The 16,266-nt window shown below is 42.0% G+C and overlaps 1 protein-coding gene across 1 annotated transcript in view; it reads right to left on the bottom strand.

Annotated features, from left to right (window-relative positions):
• Nucleotides 1–16,266, bottom strand: part of malrd1 (MAM and LDL receptor class A domain containing 1) — a 40,954-nt gene that overhangs the window by 10,158 nt on the left and 14,530 nt on the right. The window contains exons 18-21 of the mRNA XM_076080875.1: nt 14,897–15,185; nt 10,111–10,356; nt 9,048–9,205; nt 2,413–2,593 (exon numbers count right to left, since the gene is read on the bottom strand). Coding sequence (XP_075936990.1) covers nt 2,413–2,593; nt 9,048–9,205; nt 10,111–10,356; nt 14,897–15,185 — 874 coding nt within the window. The remainder of the gene's footprint in view (nt 1–2,412; nt 2,594–9,047; nt 9,206–10,110; nt 10,357–14,896; nt 15,186–16,266) is intronic.

Here is a 16,266-nt window from a genome sequence, read left to right on the forward strand (position 1 = left end):
GCTACGATGAACAACTGTGTCTTATCAAAACTTCCTGTTCTCTGCACCGAAGGACACGAGCGGCGGAGGAGACGGTAAACAAAAAGCAGACAAAGTCCTGTCGGGGGAATCAAAGCCTCCTCCGGCTCCGCCTCGTTTGAGACAGAACGGAGAGGAAGGAGAGGAGATCAGGTGGAGCAGAGACGCAGCACACATACAAGGACATTACAGTATGTGGAGGTTTGACACGTCAAAAAGGCAGCGACATTAAATGATGACTGAAATGAGCAAATGGCTGAACTTAATTCCAGGAGTTCAAGCGCGGTTAATAACAACAGAGTAAACTGAAAACCCATTTAAGCGTGTATTTAGTTGATGGAAGTTGTTATAGGAGATAAGACTCCTTCCCCATTGCCAGTAGACGAGTATGCCTTTCGTCAAAAACCCGCTGGAAAAAACAAATAGTGAAAATGTTACAGTGGTTACTTCTTATTTATATCAGTTACTTATTCAGTCCCTCTTTCAAACCCTCAAACCAGAGCTGGTGATTGTTGGAGCAGTGGGAAGACGAACAAAAGACGGTTTTGATTAGTGTTGTGCTTCCGCCGAGTTTGAATGAAGTGTTTTTCGATGATCAGTGAGGTAAAATTACTGTTGTCTGACTAGAGTCTGGTAGCTTTGCGTGTTAATTGTACGTTTTGTACATATATCAATGTCACTTCAACGTGCGTCACAAAGCATCGCACCAGAAAAGAGGGGAAGAATTATCGTGTCCACCTGGGTGACATGTTTCCATCCCTGCCGATGTGAGCTGGAGCAGATAAATACCTGTGACTACTGCCGATTGTAACCTTCCAACTAAAAACAAAAGCCAGATGTTAGTGGGTGTTAGCGGGGTTTTTTTGTCCCGTGGTAAAGTGTTGTTTAGTTTTGGACAGACAGTTCGGTCTTTGCATGCACGCCTCTCAGCCTGTTTTGATCCCTGTCTCAGTGCGTCTGTAGCTCAGTGTTTATGTCTCTCTGTGTGTAACTGTGTTAATATTTGTGTGTTGCGGACGGCCTCGGCAGAGCCAGGAGACATCCCACATGGTGTCCAGCCTTGTGCCAGGTCCTGTTTGATGTTTATGTCCGAGACAGATGTTAAACATTAAACAGCGTTTGACAGCGACTGTCATCCCACAAAAAAAACTATCTCCCTCGAAAACGCATTAACTCTCTCCTTCTCTTTCTCTGTTCATATGCAGAGTGTGCCAGCGGCAGAATCACTTTCACACGTCAAACTATCAGTTGAAAAGATCATAAGATAATTTCACGGGATAGTTGTATCTTGCTTGCTTGTATGATAGCACAAGAGAAAGTAATTTAGTCCACATTATGTGACATTGCCTGAAATCTTTTTATTTATTTTTTAGTACAGAAATTCAGATTTTCTAGGCCAAAGCTATTATGACTTATTCAGGTAAACCCGAATAAGATTTTTACATCAATTGTTTGTGTACTTTTGACATTTTATTATTGCATTTGCAAATAGTCAATTCACGGGTAATTCAGTAACCTTCAAGGACACGTTTAAAGATATTCACATGCGGTTTATGCAAAAGTTCAATACGGACTGGTATGAAAAGCTGACTGACAATAAACGAGTTCATGAGTCTAAAGCTTGAATATTTTGCTCAAACATTCAAAAGTTCAGTAAAATGATTTTAAATTTAAAGAAGCAAGAAGTTAAATTTGTTCTGCCATTCTGCACAAAGAGACCTTAATATACGGTGCAGAGGTTTGCTGAATACTTATGACTCGGATTACTTTGCCAGGTGGTGAGATTTTTGGCTTCACACAAACTTTCCACTCCAGTGCTCCATTCTGGGACGATGAAGTTTCGAGACATTTCCCATCTCCTCTGACCACTTTTGCACTTTTAACAGCTCACACACACAAACAGATGAAAGTGCTGCGAGGTATTGTTCCAAAGGTGAATCACTTTATAGATAAAGAGGGCAGTAGTAGCACTTGCATTGCCACACATCAGCACTTTATTTCTCAGTTAAACTTAGGCTTTGATTGGGTAGCTGACTAGTTTCCTTTATTGTTTTTATAATACAAGTTTACCTTTTGATAAACACGTTTACTTGCAAAGTGCTGGATGAAAATATCAACACCAGTCTTTTATCTGTGAATTATTCATGAAGCTAGAGCTAGCAGGTTGGTTAGCTTAGCATACATTTTTGGACTTTCCCCGTTTAGTCTTTATGCTAAGCTAGGCTAAACGCCTGCAGGCTCTAGCTCCATACTTAACATACTTAACTTTTGTAGTAGTTTACTTTTATACACTTAATTATACTTTAGAATGATTGGAACGATTATATCGTTTATTTTGGTTCGGTGAATAGGCAACACTTCGTACAAAAGGTGTGTGCTGTTCATGTCACCTACTTGGTGCACAGTCTTTGAACTCCAGGTCATCCAGGGCGGCTCCTCCACTCACGTCACTGGAGCGGATCCCCTCGAATATCACCTCAAAGTTCCTCAGCTTCCTCAGAGGGATCTCTGCTCGGTTCCATTTATTCCCCTGATGCCCCGTCTTGTTCCACGCCTCCCACAAATTGCTCTCCGTCTGTGGAGAGAAGAGCGGCGTTGACAAAAGGACGATCACGCAGTGGCATTTCTGGTTACCATCAGAAACACATACGTTTAAACTTTGAGTATCGTTGTCAACAGTGAAGAAGATACAATGAGCTGAAATTAACTCTTGGGACGATTGCTGAGGAACAGTGAATATCATCTGAGAGGAGTCATTAAAGCCTCATTAGCATAACATCGAAGTAATACGTTCCCTGCCTTGAGACCTGCTCAGGCTGAGTTATGGTAATGGTTTTCTCTCATGCCACATGTGGAACACATTAAGAGACATGCCGATGTGTATTCCTCCTTCAGTCCTCTCGGTCTTTTCCCATGGTACAACCCAGACACTAAATCATGACTAATACAGCTTTGAAACAGCGAGTGTGGCTTTGAGAGAGGGTTTTGCGGATGTACATTATTGCGAGCCAATATCTCCTCGCCGTCGTTTTTTTATGTGGTGTCAAGAGCATGAATGAGACATTTACGAAGTCATATCACGTCACATATCACGTCCAAACAAGACAAAACTCTTGCTCTGCAAAGATGGAAAATACTATCAAATTGTTTATTGAAACCAGTATGAATATTACTTGTAAATAAATAACATATAAGTTATTAATCCAAGCCAAGACTGTTAACAACACCCGTTTTATGGCACACACAAACCGACACAACCCCTCTCTTTATCCTCTTAAAACCTGCCTTCCCGTCAGCGACGAGCTTATTTAGCATTCCAAAAAGAGGTGAAAACTAAACAGACAAAAGGTGAGGACACTTCTATTTTGTAGCCAGCAAGGTAACATAAACAAGCATACCCAACAATATGGTGAAGGACAAAGAGAAGCTCTGCTTTTTACAGCAAATTTTAACAAAATTACAGAGGTTATGAATATAAATACTGTAGCCTCCAGATTAAACCAAGGAACACCGAAAAAGATTTGTCTGAGTTGGCTCAAATTCAAAGACGAATTAAAGAAGGAGAAGAAAGATAGTATCCCCTCTCTGCAGCTTTGGCTACACTGAACAGCAGTTGGATCAAAAGCATGAAGCAAAGCATAACACCAAACAAAAAGCATTTAAGGATAAAGCTGTTGTTTCTATATTTTTCTTGTCGTCAGCAAATCCCATAAAAAGACCAAAACCAACAATGACTTGAACCCGATCCTGTGTAGCCAACGCCGGATCTTATTCCTCTGTGCCAAAGAGCAGCATTGTTGTCTAAAAACTATTAAAATACGACAATGAGCCGCACTGTTGCACTGGATGACATGGTCCTATATTACTATGAACACGAGCTGTAGTTTATTCTGCGTTGATCAGACATACATGATCATGCTGCTGTAAATTCTCACCAATACCGGAAGCAACCTGCCAGCTAGAGAGGAGGCAATATAGATTGAAATGTATTTATTGCGACTTGCATCTAAAGTACATCAGTTTTGTGTGTTTTTTATATTGTTTCTCGCTTGAGGTGAGTGGAGTGATTGTTCAAATCTTCTTCAGCTTCAGGTCAATACAGATAAGTGCTGCCTGGTTAAACCACAGTGTGTTTCATAGAAGATGGTATAGATTCAACTACCCAGCCTCCTGAGGTTCACGAGTCCACTATTAAGACTGGTATAACTCTGCAATCATTCATAACAGCATCCTTGTCCTTGCGTCCTTTTAAAAAAAGGTGACTGAATGACTGCAGGTCTAGAACATCATTAATTCAGTGTCACGATGAAAAGTCTCATCACCAACTGTATCTGAAGTGGCAAGAAGCTTGACTGCAGTAAAAAAAAGGGACTTGGTCTAATGTACTGGAGACCAGAGGACATGGCAATGTCACATCCTGCTCTGCAGTTTGAAAGCCTATTAAAATGCACCCTTGGGTGGGGCATGCACAGGCTGTCTCCTCTGCTTTACGCCAGTGGAGCCCTGGCTTGAAATAATCTTGTTACCGTGAGAGCGGAGCATAGATTATTAGGCAGCGTTACAGCAGGACTTATCCAGATTTATGTCATGGAATAAAGGGCTCAATCCATAAAAGCAGCCTTAGAGCGAGTGACGAGTGTGCGATACTGGCGTGCGTAGCTCACACTTGATGTCTCCGTGGCGAATCAGTCGAGGCGTTTATTCGATCAATTTGAAGGTTCATTTCTTGCGCTGGCTGTCAGTCAAGGCAATGCAACTATGAATTCAGTTTGAGTGGATATACATTTGCATAATATATTTTATTATCCCCCGGTGACAGTCAAGAAGCGGAAAAGAACAAAGACAAATGCAATCACAATAAAATGCTTATTTTATTGAAATCCCCTATATCTTTACCATAAACTGAATGCTTCACTGAGCCGAAACCCAATTTGTATTCATGTCGTTTTCATTGTATGGAGCCGCTGGCAGCTGTTTCTCTGTCGGATCATCTTCAATTCAGAGTGCATCCACTTATTGTGCTCAATCTCTGCTTAGTTAAGAAAAGTTACAACACTGGTATATTAGCATATTGTTTATATGATAGAGCTGCTCTACAACAGCGCTTCAAATCAAGAACTGGTTGCAATGATTATCTCCGTCATGCTATATTTTACTCGAGAAGAACATCCTTTCTTTGGCTGACGGGCAGATGTTTGGCTCACCATAATGGCAGCCCTCATTTGAACCCACTGCACCATAGATAACTACATAAATGAGCAAGTGGCCGGATATGTAGCATCGTTTTAAAGTAATTTCCCTCATTCATCATGACCTCATACTGGATTTGTCTCATAAAAAATGTTAGGAAATATACATGATGACTGAAAGGGAGAGTAACATACTGCCTGCATTAAAAGGAAAATAATGCATTTCTATTAAAAAAAGAATTAATGTTGAACTCAAAAAAAGAAGGTTTAGGTCAGATACATTTTAGTAGATACGCATACTTTTACACTGTGAAAAGCCGGTTACACTGTGAAAGCCGGTTTCCAGTCTTTATGCTAAGCTAAGCTAACCAGTTGCTGACTGTAGCTTTAAAAGTCACTGTTTAGACATGTCATTAACATGCGTCTTGGGGCTCAAATGCACCCAAGATGCATTGGGGGACGCTTTGAGATCCTGTCGCTCAGATCACATTCAGAGGTGGTCTGGGCTGCATATGACCACATTCGTTTAGCAGTGTGTACGCGAATGCGTCCTGCTGAAGGACTGCCAGCTATTCAACTGATGTATGTGTGTGTGTGTGTGTGTGTGTGTGTGTGTGTGTGTGTGTGTGTGTGTGCACGCACTCATGGAACGATGCTCTGCCACTTTTTTCTGCAAGTGAGGAAATATAATATTGGCAGTTTGCATAATGCGGTTGAAATTCATATAATCTTTTTTAAGTGTTTGAAGATCCAATCATCTCTGGAGCATTTATCATGCAAGAGAGCCAATTAAATAAAGAGAATTGTCAAAGTTGTCATGTTGACATTTAAGATGTGTTGATTGATTCACAACATCAACTCATGCATTAAGAAACATGCAAAAAATATTCCACCTTAAAGGTTGCCGGTGGCTTAGATTTGTATTTTTAGGCAGTTCTTATAATAAGCGTTCCTTTACGTAGCTGCATTATTATATCTGACTCTAACAAAAGGTTTGGATGTTTAGAATTAATTCTATCCCTTTCCCAAAGCTCATCAAGAGTTCAACTGCTCAATCTTACATCACAAACACTTAAAAATAATACTTCCAATTCCTGCTGTGGTGAGATAATCCCTTTGTGATGCAGGAGCAGAATTTACTATCACTCCGGTCAAAAATGCATGACCTGAATTCTCGAGTTTCCACAAATATTTAATCCAGAAGTCCAGATATTTCCAGTTTCAAACTTCCCGTTTTATTTAGAAAAAAATAAATCACCACAGGAAGTCAGATATGCCCGTCCCTGACACGTCTATCTGCACCTGATAATGAAGTCAAATCAAAAGCATGAAACAGGAAATGCACTTTACTCTCAGCTGGATCTTGTGTCACATGCGGCGTTGCACATTAGATGAGTACATGAAAATAACACATCATTGTCAGACTGCAGACTCAAAATTGTCTGCCACACCACACTCCTGGTTCACCCGGAGACCCCGTCGTGTCCAGCCCACTCACTGATAGATAACAACTCAAGCAGTTCACAGGCTCGGTGATATAAATAGACGGGACCGTTGAGCCCCCTGCAAGACTTCACAGAGGGAAACACTTGCCAGGTAAATGTAATCCCCCCCCCCCCTCCCTCCCACTCTGTGCCTCTGCTCACTGAAGTCTACGGAATCATTACCATAACCGCCTTTGTTCTTCAATCAAGCTTTCAAAAGATGGATCCCACTGTATTCACACTACAAGTGTGTGTGTGTGTGTGTGTGTATTTGCAGGCATGCCTGTGCAAATGTGTTTGTGTTCTTGTTTGTCTTTATGTAGCCGTTTTGACACAAGGCAACATTGAGGCTATGAAAACGCTATAATGTTGTGAATTATAGCACAAAGCAATACTCTGTAAGTGCTAATGTCTTTGAACCTTCTAGGTCACACATGCACTTAATATGATTTATGTTGTACGGAGACTACAGGGACATAAAGCTGAACAGAGATATTGGTTCTCACTCACACACACACACACACACACACACACACACACACACACTTCAGTCGATGTGTAAAATCACATACGATGACCTCTGAACTCTGTCTGTGTCAGTGTGTGAGTGATTCCATCGCCTCGTTTTTTTATGTGGAGGTCTAACCTTCTTTAAAAGGCCACATTTTACATTTTCCACCTAAACGTGAAGAAGCAGCACATGTGAAATAGTTCCACATGCATTCATCATCCCCCCGTCTCTCACAGAGACACACAATCAATCAAACAGCCAGTGGGCGTCACTGAAAGACCGCTCTTATAAATTTGAATCATGGGATTTGCCCGGTGTTATCCTGTCTGCACCACATGCACTTTAATGTGCAATCAATACTATAGAGTAGGGCGGTAGTATTTGGATAATTCAAGTCAAAACAGTCAGAACATTGTATGTTCTTTCTGACCCCATTGGTTCCAATTAACTAAAATAACTAAAACATTAAATTCTGCACTCCACGTTTATTTTGTGAGTTCTCCCTTCTTCTAACCACTGGTTGTGCAGTTTCCAAAGAGGTGTAGACGTTATAATTTGCAGTAAATAAAACGAGGCAACAGTGAGTAAAATGTGAAGGGAGCACAAAGAAAAACGACCTGAAACAGCTTGGGGTTGAGAGGGTTAGGTGTTCTTAATCAGCTGAGTATTGTAGGAACACTGCATTTGTTGAGGACTATTTACATATTCAAATACAGTCTTTGGCGATACAGGTCATACCTCAGTGTTGTTTTTGGTCTTTATGTGGGATTTGTGGAGAACAACAAAGAAAATGTTGTGAGCCATATTATTTATATCCATCGTTTTAATGTTTACTGTCCTCAACCACTTTGAACTGAAATTCATGTTTGGTTTTGTTCTTTTTATGGCATATATGTTTACAATAAGAAAAACTAAATATACATTTGGATTAAAGCGCAAGTCTTAAAGTACTGATGGAGCTTTTACTAAGAGAATAAGTTTGATTGTCTCACGTAAAAACAATCGCATCATGAGCTCTGTTGCCTTTGTGACTTGCCAGCTGCAGCATGAGACAGTGTCATTTTTTTGCAAGAGCAATGAAATGCAAATTCCGTAGGGTGGGACACAACGTCTTGCCGTTTGAAGAAAAAAAAAATAAAAGCACAAATTTGCATGATAATTTGCGGACGTGTTCTGAAAACGGTTGCTGCAGCGCACACAAGAACGCCGTAGCAATCATGCTCGTGCTGTGCATTGTGAGACAAATTTGATCACTTTCACACACAGTCACAGATTGAAAAATGAATCTACTCTGGCACAACTCCTGCACCTTGACTTTTAGTTGTACCTGATGAAGTTAAATGAGGCTGAGAGACCTCACAGACCACAGGCTGGAGGCACAGTAAATCACAGCAGAATTTCAATGGCAGCAAAAGCTGCAAGCAGAAACCTTAATCCCTGAAAGTCAGCCATGCATGCACAAACTGGATGGAGGAATGCCAAACGAGCAAGACGCCTTGAGGACTGGCTGGTGTGTGTGTCTGCCCAGATGGTGAGGTGAGGCTGCTCTGAGCCCCATGACTCACCTCAAACCACCGCCACAGATCCAAAAGAAACTGAGGGATTGACAGCCGCACCTCTCGTTTCATGAAATCCCTGACACCACTAGACAGCAGCGCTAATATGACACGATTACTGTCATCGTTAATATGATTTAATATGATCTGGATTTGATAACCACGCTTGATGGAAAGACAGGTCTGCAGGGGTTCGTTTTGAAGAAACTATCATGAACTGGCATCAGTTAGATCCATCATTTCCTATCACGAGTGCGTGAGTCGAAACACTCCCCTGCAGGTGGTTTACCTTGATCAGCAGGCGGATTGTTCCCGAGGCCATGTGGGAAATGTAGTACCAGAAGGAGAGCTTGCAGATGGCACTCGACTCCTTCCACACAGAGCTCCGAATATGAGCCTTATCGCCTTTGAGTCCCACCGGTGTAGCTTCCAGATAGAAGAAATGACCTAAAGAAAATAAAGAAGAAGGAGTGACGGAGGAGAAGGGCAGCGATCGAGGGAGACGAGGCAAAGAGTAATTGACAACCATCACTGTAGGACCAGCTCTTGCAGCCGGTGACAAATTACAGCACCGTCACTATCATTGTGGTCAAGGAGTAAGAGCGAGGGGGTCGCAGAGTAATCGCTGACACATCCGCTTATATCTCACTGCCTTTCCGACACCCGGGGACCACTCTTAAAAAAATTTTCAACAATTATCTCGCTAGTTCTAATTGTTAGTGATGGTGTCCGCCAATCCCGCTCTGGATTCAGGACGCCTCACAGGAAACGAGGCGTGCAGCATGTAATGCAGCGTTTCTGTTTTTAATGACATCTCGTTGATATCAGCATCACTGTTTACTGTTCACTCTCACACAGCCACATCAGAGAGGCATCGACTTTAAGATGATTGGGGGAAGCACCTCCACAAGTTGTGTGAGCAAATGTACATACGTGTTTATTTATTGATGCCCATCACTTTTTACCATGCACACTGTATAATGGAATTACAGGCCTAGTCGCCCTGCATCAATCACCTTAAGGCCCACCTGCTGCTGTACATTGATTTAGTCATGAATTAAACATTGTGGAGAGCTACCGCAGCATTTCACGTTTAACAAATACGATTATTTTTTATTAATATTTTTTTTTTTTTAAATCAGCTCCGTTTCATTCCCTCTGATCATACAAAACCACCCAGAAGTGAAGGTGCACTTCAATTATACAATGGCAATCCGAAGACGATGCTAGAACAGCAAGGAACTTCATTTTAATGAGAAATCTTGAGGATTTTACAACTTTTAAATGAGTTGACGGTTTAAGTGTGTATGGACGATGCACAAAATGTGTCAAGGCAAATTGTGAGCACGTACCACTTTCATCCATCAACGTGTGATCGTATGGAGGCCGTACGCTTTTCACAGATCCCGTCCCCAGCCTCCAATCAAAGTTATCGGCCAGGGAGCTCATCCAGCCACAGCGGCCGTTCTCAAAGGAGCAGGAAGTCCCACAATCCTTTTCATCAGTGCCATCGCCACAGTCATCTGTGAAGTCACAGCTCTGCCCCGGAGTGAAACACCGGCCATTTTCACAAGGCAGGGAGCCTGAAGGACAGGAGCCTGGAAATAAGACACACACATAGAATATCATTCAGACTGATGGACAGAGACAGCTACAGACTGGCCGTGTTGGTTTCCTAATATGTAAAGTAAAGTGTTTCCCAGCAAGGACTTGGTCTTTTTCTATCTACTGTGTGCTTCACCAAACTTAACAGCACCCCAAGACTTCAGTATTAACTTCAGAGCACAAGAAGTCAACTCAAGAGTGGGGAGACCATCTGCATGCAGCATCAGAGTCTCTTTAAGAAGCTTAAGAAGACAATGAAGCATGGGGACAAATCAGCGAATCATAGGGTGGCAGTGCTGCAGGAGGCTGTAATCTGCTTCTTTTGGCGCCAGGCATTCCAGGGGGGGGGGGTCAGGGCTTGGTTTTGGGGAGTGTTAGAAAGGGAGATGAGGCGTGATGCAGCGGGGTGGTCCCTGTAAGTAAAAAGGAGATAAAGGGGTAGAAGTCCCTCCTGATCCTTTGTTCTTCTTCAGATGCACAGGACCAGAAGCGATGTGCCCCAACAAAAGGCACAGAGGAAGCCAGGAAGCCACGGCTCCCGACTGTGAAGCCGAGCTGCCTCACAACCTGATGTGCAGCATGCCGGTGGATTCATTTAAAAAAAGTGAAAGGTTGGAGCTAATAATTTAAATCTCTTTAGATATGCAGTTCTTCACCTAAATGTACTCATTTGTCCTCATTAACTCCAGTACACATGTTGTTACATGGATAACTCTGTGGCTCTGCATTGCTGTGTGTAATGTGACCCACTGTCCTCATAGTCATGGTCAGTCACCCTGGTTGGCACACTGCCCCCTGGTGCAGGGATGTTGCCCCGGATCAACTTTTGATCTTACTTCTGGAATTAAAAGTCTGACTTCTAAAGTGAAGGATGTTGTCCAATCGGGGTGAAAGGTGAAAGGTGTCGCATGCTCCATTGTATTGTCCATGTTTTACATTTCTAATCTTTTAATAACGTATGAATAAAAATGAAGCTTCATCATGTTCCTGGTCCCCGACGCTCTTTGTCCTGCTCCATGACACACGGATACACAGTGACAGCATCAAAACCACATTGCTCTTACAGTACGGTACGGTACAGTAGCCTCGTGTAGGTAAGCAGAGAGGACAGAAAATTAGAAACACCTCTGAATGTAAAGTACAAGAACATCTTTAACTACGACCTCAATAATAAACATACGATTCATCATCAAAAAGTGAACATTATGAGCTTCGTGAAGGTAGAATTTATGTATCGTGTGTTGTATTGGACTGCATTAGATTGTACAGCTGTACCCAATAAACTGTGACTGTGTACAGTAAATGTTCTTTAAGCCTTTCTTCAGACATGACAGGACATTTACAGCTAGAACCACGTGCAAAATGATATGCGGGGAGAAGAGATTGCCAATCGAAGCCTTAATTAATGACCATGGTTCTCTTGTAGTGGATGTAATGCATTGTCTCATCACTTTCATTATTCATTAGGTAAGGATTTCTGCTGCTGCCCAGTTTATAAAGGCCAACAGTGCTCTGGCAGAGACTGGCAAGACGTTAAATTGGGACTCTTTCTGATTTGCTCACGTTATTCTTTCATGCAGTTGGTATACATACACATACATGCATAGTAGTCTCTGAAGGTGCAAAATCTATGTTGACAGCGCGTTGTTGTTAAAATGGTTTGCAGGTATTCTACACTTTAGTTAAAGCCAAGATAAAATTCCCAGCCATAAAAACAACAACATGCATTGTGTCTCACCACTCCATCATATAATAAGTATTATAGAATGAAGCAGCGGAGGAAAATGCCCCTGAGGCGCTTCAGTTTATGATTACAGTTCCTGCTGTCTTTGGTCTCATCAGTACGGGACGTTCTCAGCAGCTTGCAGCCGCTGAGGAGACACTCCTCTCTCTCGCCCGGCATGAACTTCACCTTCAGGGCAGCGGTGCTGCTCCCCCGTCTTAACCTTCAAGAAATACTACTCTCACACAGACTCACATCCCTCTCTATTTCCAAAACAACGTCTACAGTTTTCAGAGGGACTATTTCTTCAGTAGAAAGTAGTTCTACGTATCACAGTAAAGTCTGATGATTATCCAGAGCAAAGGATGCTTTGTTTCAAAGACATGGTGAACGCTTCAAGCAAAGATAAACAGCATTTACATTGAAGCATCATTCGCATGCAGACCTGCGTTTAATCTAAGCGAGGCCGCACACTTCTGCTGCTGGACAGAAGTCTTCTTCAGCTCATCTCAAAAAAAGACAAGGAGACTCCTGCAGAGGCCACACAGCTTCACCGTTTCTGAGCACAGATGATCCAGAAACTCTCTCTTCTCCCAGACATCCGATACAGAAGAAAAGCAATAAAATGAATAGGCCAATTATAGCCACGGTAACAATGGCAATAAATCAGCTCTTGATCATTTATTTCACCTCTTAAAGGGTTCCCTCTAAAAGAACGTAAAGGATGCAGACAAACTACGAATAGATGAATAGTTACCAGCTCTGAGATAAAGGGTTTGCTTTACTCAGTGCGAAGACAGGCAGTGACTAACGGGACCACAGTCAAACAAATGTTTCAGAGCCTTTGAGTTTTTCCCTGTTGAAAACTGAGGATTTTCAAGTTTAACACCCATACAGTATATGAGTGTTTGCGCCATGTTAATAACTAAGAGACAATTTCCAGGAGGTCTGACACATGTTTTGGTCATGACTATGTAGACTAGCTGAATTTAATTTTGTTTTCTTTATAAAAACAATTGCATGCATTTCTGAAACTGCCAGTTCTCTTCTTCCACATGAAGATACGGTTCTTATACGCCAGCAGCCAATAATCCTCTTATTGCTCATTTAACAGCACACTATCATAGTGAAAGTCTTCAAAATTGCAATTATCTACATTTTAGTAACGCAATATCTTTCCTAAATCAGATAAACAATCTAATTTTGGCACATGGGGCTCCACAGCTGTGTTCTTCAAACGCCGTCAGAAATATTCTCATGTAGTAAAAACAGCCCTTATAAGCGATGCAGTTGTACAGTTATTTACTAAAAGCAAGAAGAAGACTGCCATCCCAGCACTCTCCTTATCACAATGGAGTTAAAAAGCTGTAATTGACTGCCTAGTTCTTTTAGGATCAGTAATAAAAACCAATGTACCAGCTACACAATGGCCTTCATCGGGGCTCTGGTCCTTTGCAGAAACATATACGGGCCTTCTATTAATGCTCCAGTATGAACAAGCCAGCCTTTTTTACTTGGATTTACTTTGTTTTGCAATAAAAATGTCTTTGTCTACGCAGCTGAAAGGAATACTTCACACCTGACATAACCATGACATAACCATACCTGTGTTACCTCGAATTCTTGAAGGAAACCGTTTCTCGCATGCCTCCATGTTGAACAGAGAATCAAAACAATGCACTATGCTGCACGAGTTGTGCGAGTTTTTTTGTATAGTTTTGCTGTTGTTAAACACGAGCCCCATTCACTACAATTCATCAAGACTTTTGTTTCTTTTATTCTTCGTTCGCAGCGGAGGCATGCAAGTTTTGCAAGTTTTCTTCAAGAATTCAAGGTAATAATTGTGAGTAATTGATATAGAAAAATCGTCATTTTGTGGTTGAAGTGTTTCTTTAACTGCTCCTGTGAACTTTTCTACTTTAGTGTATATGGTGAGGTCACCATTGTTATCTAGCGCCAGTGCACGCATACTACAGAGTCTCATTTGGCTTTATAGGGCAGCCCAGACCAACAACAGTTTCTGATCCAGCTCTAACTAAACAAGGAACCCCCCCCCCACAGAAAAGTGCATTAGGATGCAGATCTAAAGCCATGTTAGTGGCATTGTAAGACTATCTAGTTTAGATCCAAGCCACAGTGTACGGCCGAGAGGCAGCAGCAGCATTAGCTGTGCAAGAAGATATGGCTGGCGGGAACCCACCGGGCGTCATAAGCTCACTCGCAATGCATCCTGGTAGATGTAGGCACTGCCGGAGTGGCTCCGTGAGCAGGAGAACTCCGCTTTCTCGGACGATATAGGAATCTATTGCTTAAATTGACATACATTTACCAACCACACGGATTGGACATCCACAGAAAAGGTGGTGAATTTTCCATCTAAGTAAAATGATCACTTAAGTTATTACAAATCAGTATGAATAGCTGAACCAAATGTAATGGCAATTCTATCCAATAGTAGAGAATATTTCACTTAAAAATAAAAAGAACCGGGGTCACTATAAGTTCATCTTCTGGGGACCATGACTGTAAGATTTAATTCAAACCATTTAATAGTTGTTGAGATACTTTAGTCCAAACCAAAGTGACATTGTGTTCTTGTAGAATGAAGAACTATTTTGAAAGGCAATTCAAAGAGACCGTAGGATTAAAGTAAATCAAATTTAGTTATAATGTGATGGATGAAAGTCCTGATAACAATATCAAAGAGGAGGAGGTGGGATTCGGTGGGAAAGTAGAGGGAATACAGCTACAGCAGAGGAAAAACTCAGCTCATCATATACAAAACAATGGAGACAAAGTAGAGCGTCTACCTGCAGGAGGCGGAGGAGTGTTGTCCTCTACTCTGGCTGAGAAAGTGAGCAGACACCCTGGAGAGAAAGTGATGTCATCCAGGCAGATGTCACCCTTCGAACTTCGGCCCACCTTGCCCTCGAACACGACCTGAAAATCCCCGTCATGGCTCAGCGGGATCTCCCTCATCTGCCAGTAGTTGCCCTGATCTCCCGTCAGGTTCATTAAGAGACGAAGACGGCCTTCGCTTCTACTGAACACGCTGAGGGTCCCGATGCCGTCTCCAGACATGTGAAAATAGAAACGCATCTGGACCAAGGAGGGAAAATAATGAGAAATATGTCAAAATAAAGTGTGCAGATGTGAATGATACTTTTCAATTTGTTCTCATTACAACAGAGTAGGACGATTACACAATAGCTGATTCTTGCAGACACATTTGAAGAAAAATATGCAATCAAATGGTTGAAAAAGCCTGAGTTACAGCAGGCATTTACACATTATTACTGACTACATAGACGCACACTGACACTGCTTTCTTTTCCACTTTCCTTTCTCTACAATAACTATTGCTCCCCATGGCAGAATATGGAAAGAAACCAGAATAATGGGCAGAGAAAGTTAATTAAGTTTTAATCTAGTTACTGGATCGATGCACTTTTTCCTTTCAGTCCTTGTCTTATTAAAGATTGGTGAAACAATGTCTCTGTCCATCACACAGAAATGAGACACTGATGCGTTTTATAGGCTCTCTCTACAAATGGAGGCGTGTAACAGCCACAGCAGCACAACTACACCCTCCATCTCTGGAGAGAGATTGCCCGTCCTTCTTCTCTCCTTCTCCTCTGCACAGCCCTCCCTTCAGTTTAATTGGCGCCTTTTTGCTGACTGCGTGACTGATTGACAGGTCAGAAGTGGGATAAGACAGAACCGACGGCGCAGAGCAAACCGAGCAGTCAATCAAGACATCGCTCCCGGTAGAGCGTCGGGCTGACAGATGGGAGGACGCACACACACACACACACACTAGGAAGTGCACAAGCACACACCCTCAATTTGTGATTGCTTGTTGAGCTGCAACACAATTTTAACTGCAAGGTTAACAGAATATTTCAACGTCTTCACACTAATTTGCTTTCTTGCCGAGAGTTAGATTAGAGTATCAATACCACTCTCATGTATGTCTGCTAAATACGAGGCTACAGCCAGGAGCTTAGTTTACATAAACTTTACACAAAGAAAAAAAAGGGGAAACATAAACGCGTTAATTTTGCTTGTTTAATGGTCCAGCACATACCCCCCCCCCCCTGAAACCACAACTTGGTTTCAAACTTTGACTTCTAATTTAATTACATTTAATCCGTACAAAACCAGAGGGTTTATTATTATT

This window comes from Anarhichas minor, unplaced genomic scaffold (assembly GCF_050575085.1).
Source record: "Anarhichas minor isolate MPS153535 unplaced genomic scaffold, ASM5057508v1 ptg000074l, whole genome shotgun sequence".
NCBI classification, from domain to species: domain Eukaryota; kingdom Metazoa; phylum Chordata; class Actinopteri; order Perciformes; family Anarhichadidae; genus Anarhichas; species Anarhichas minor.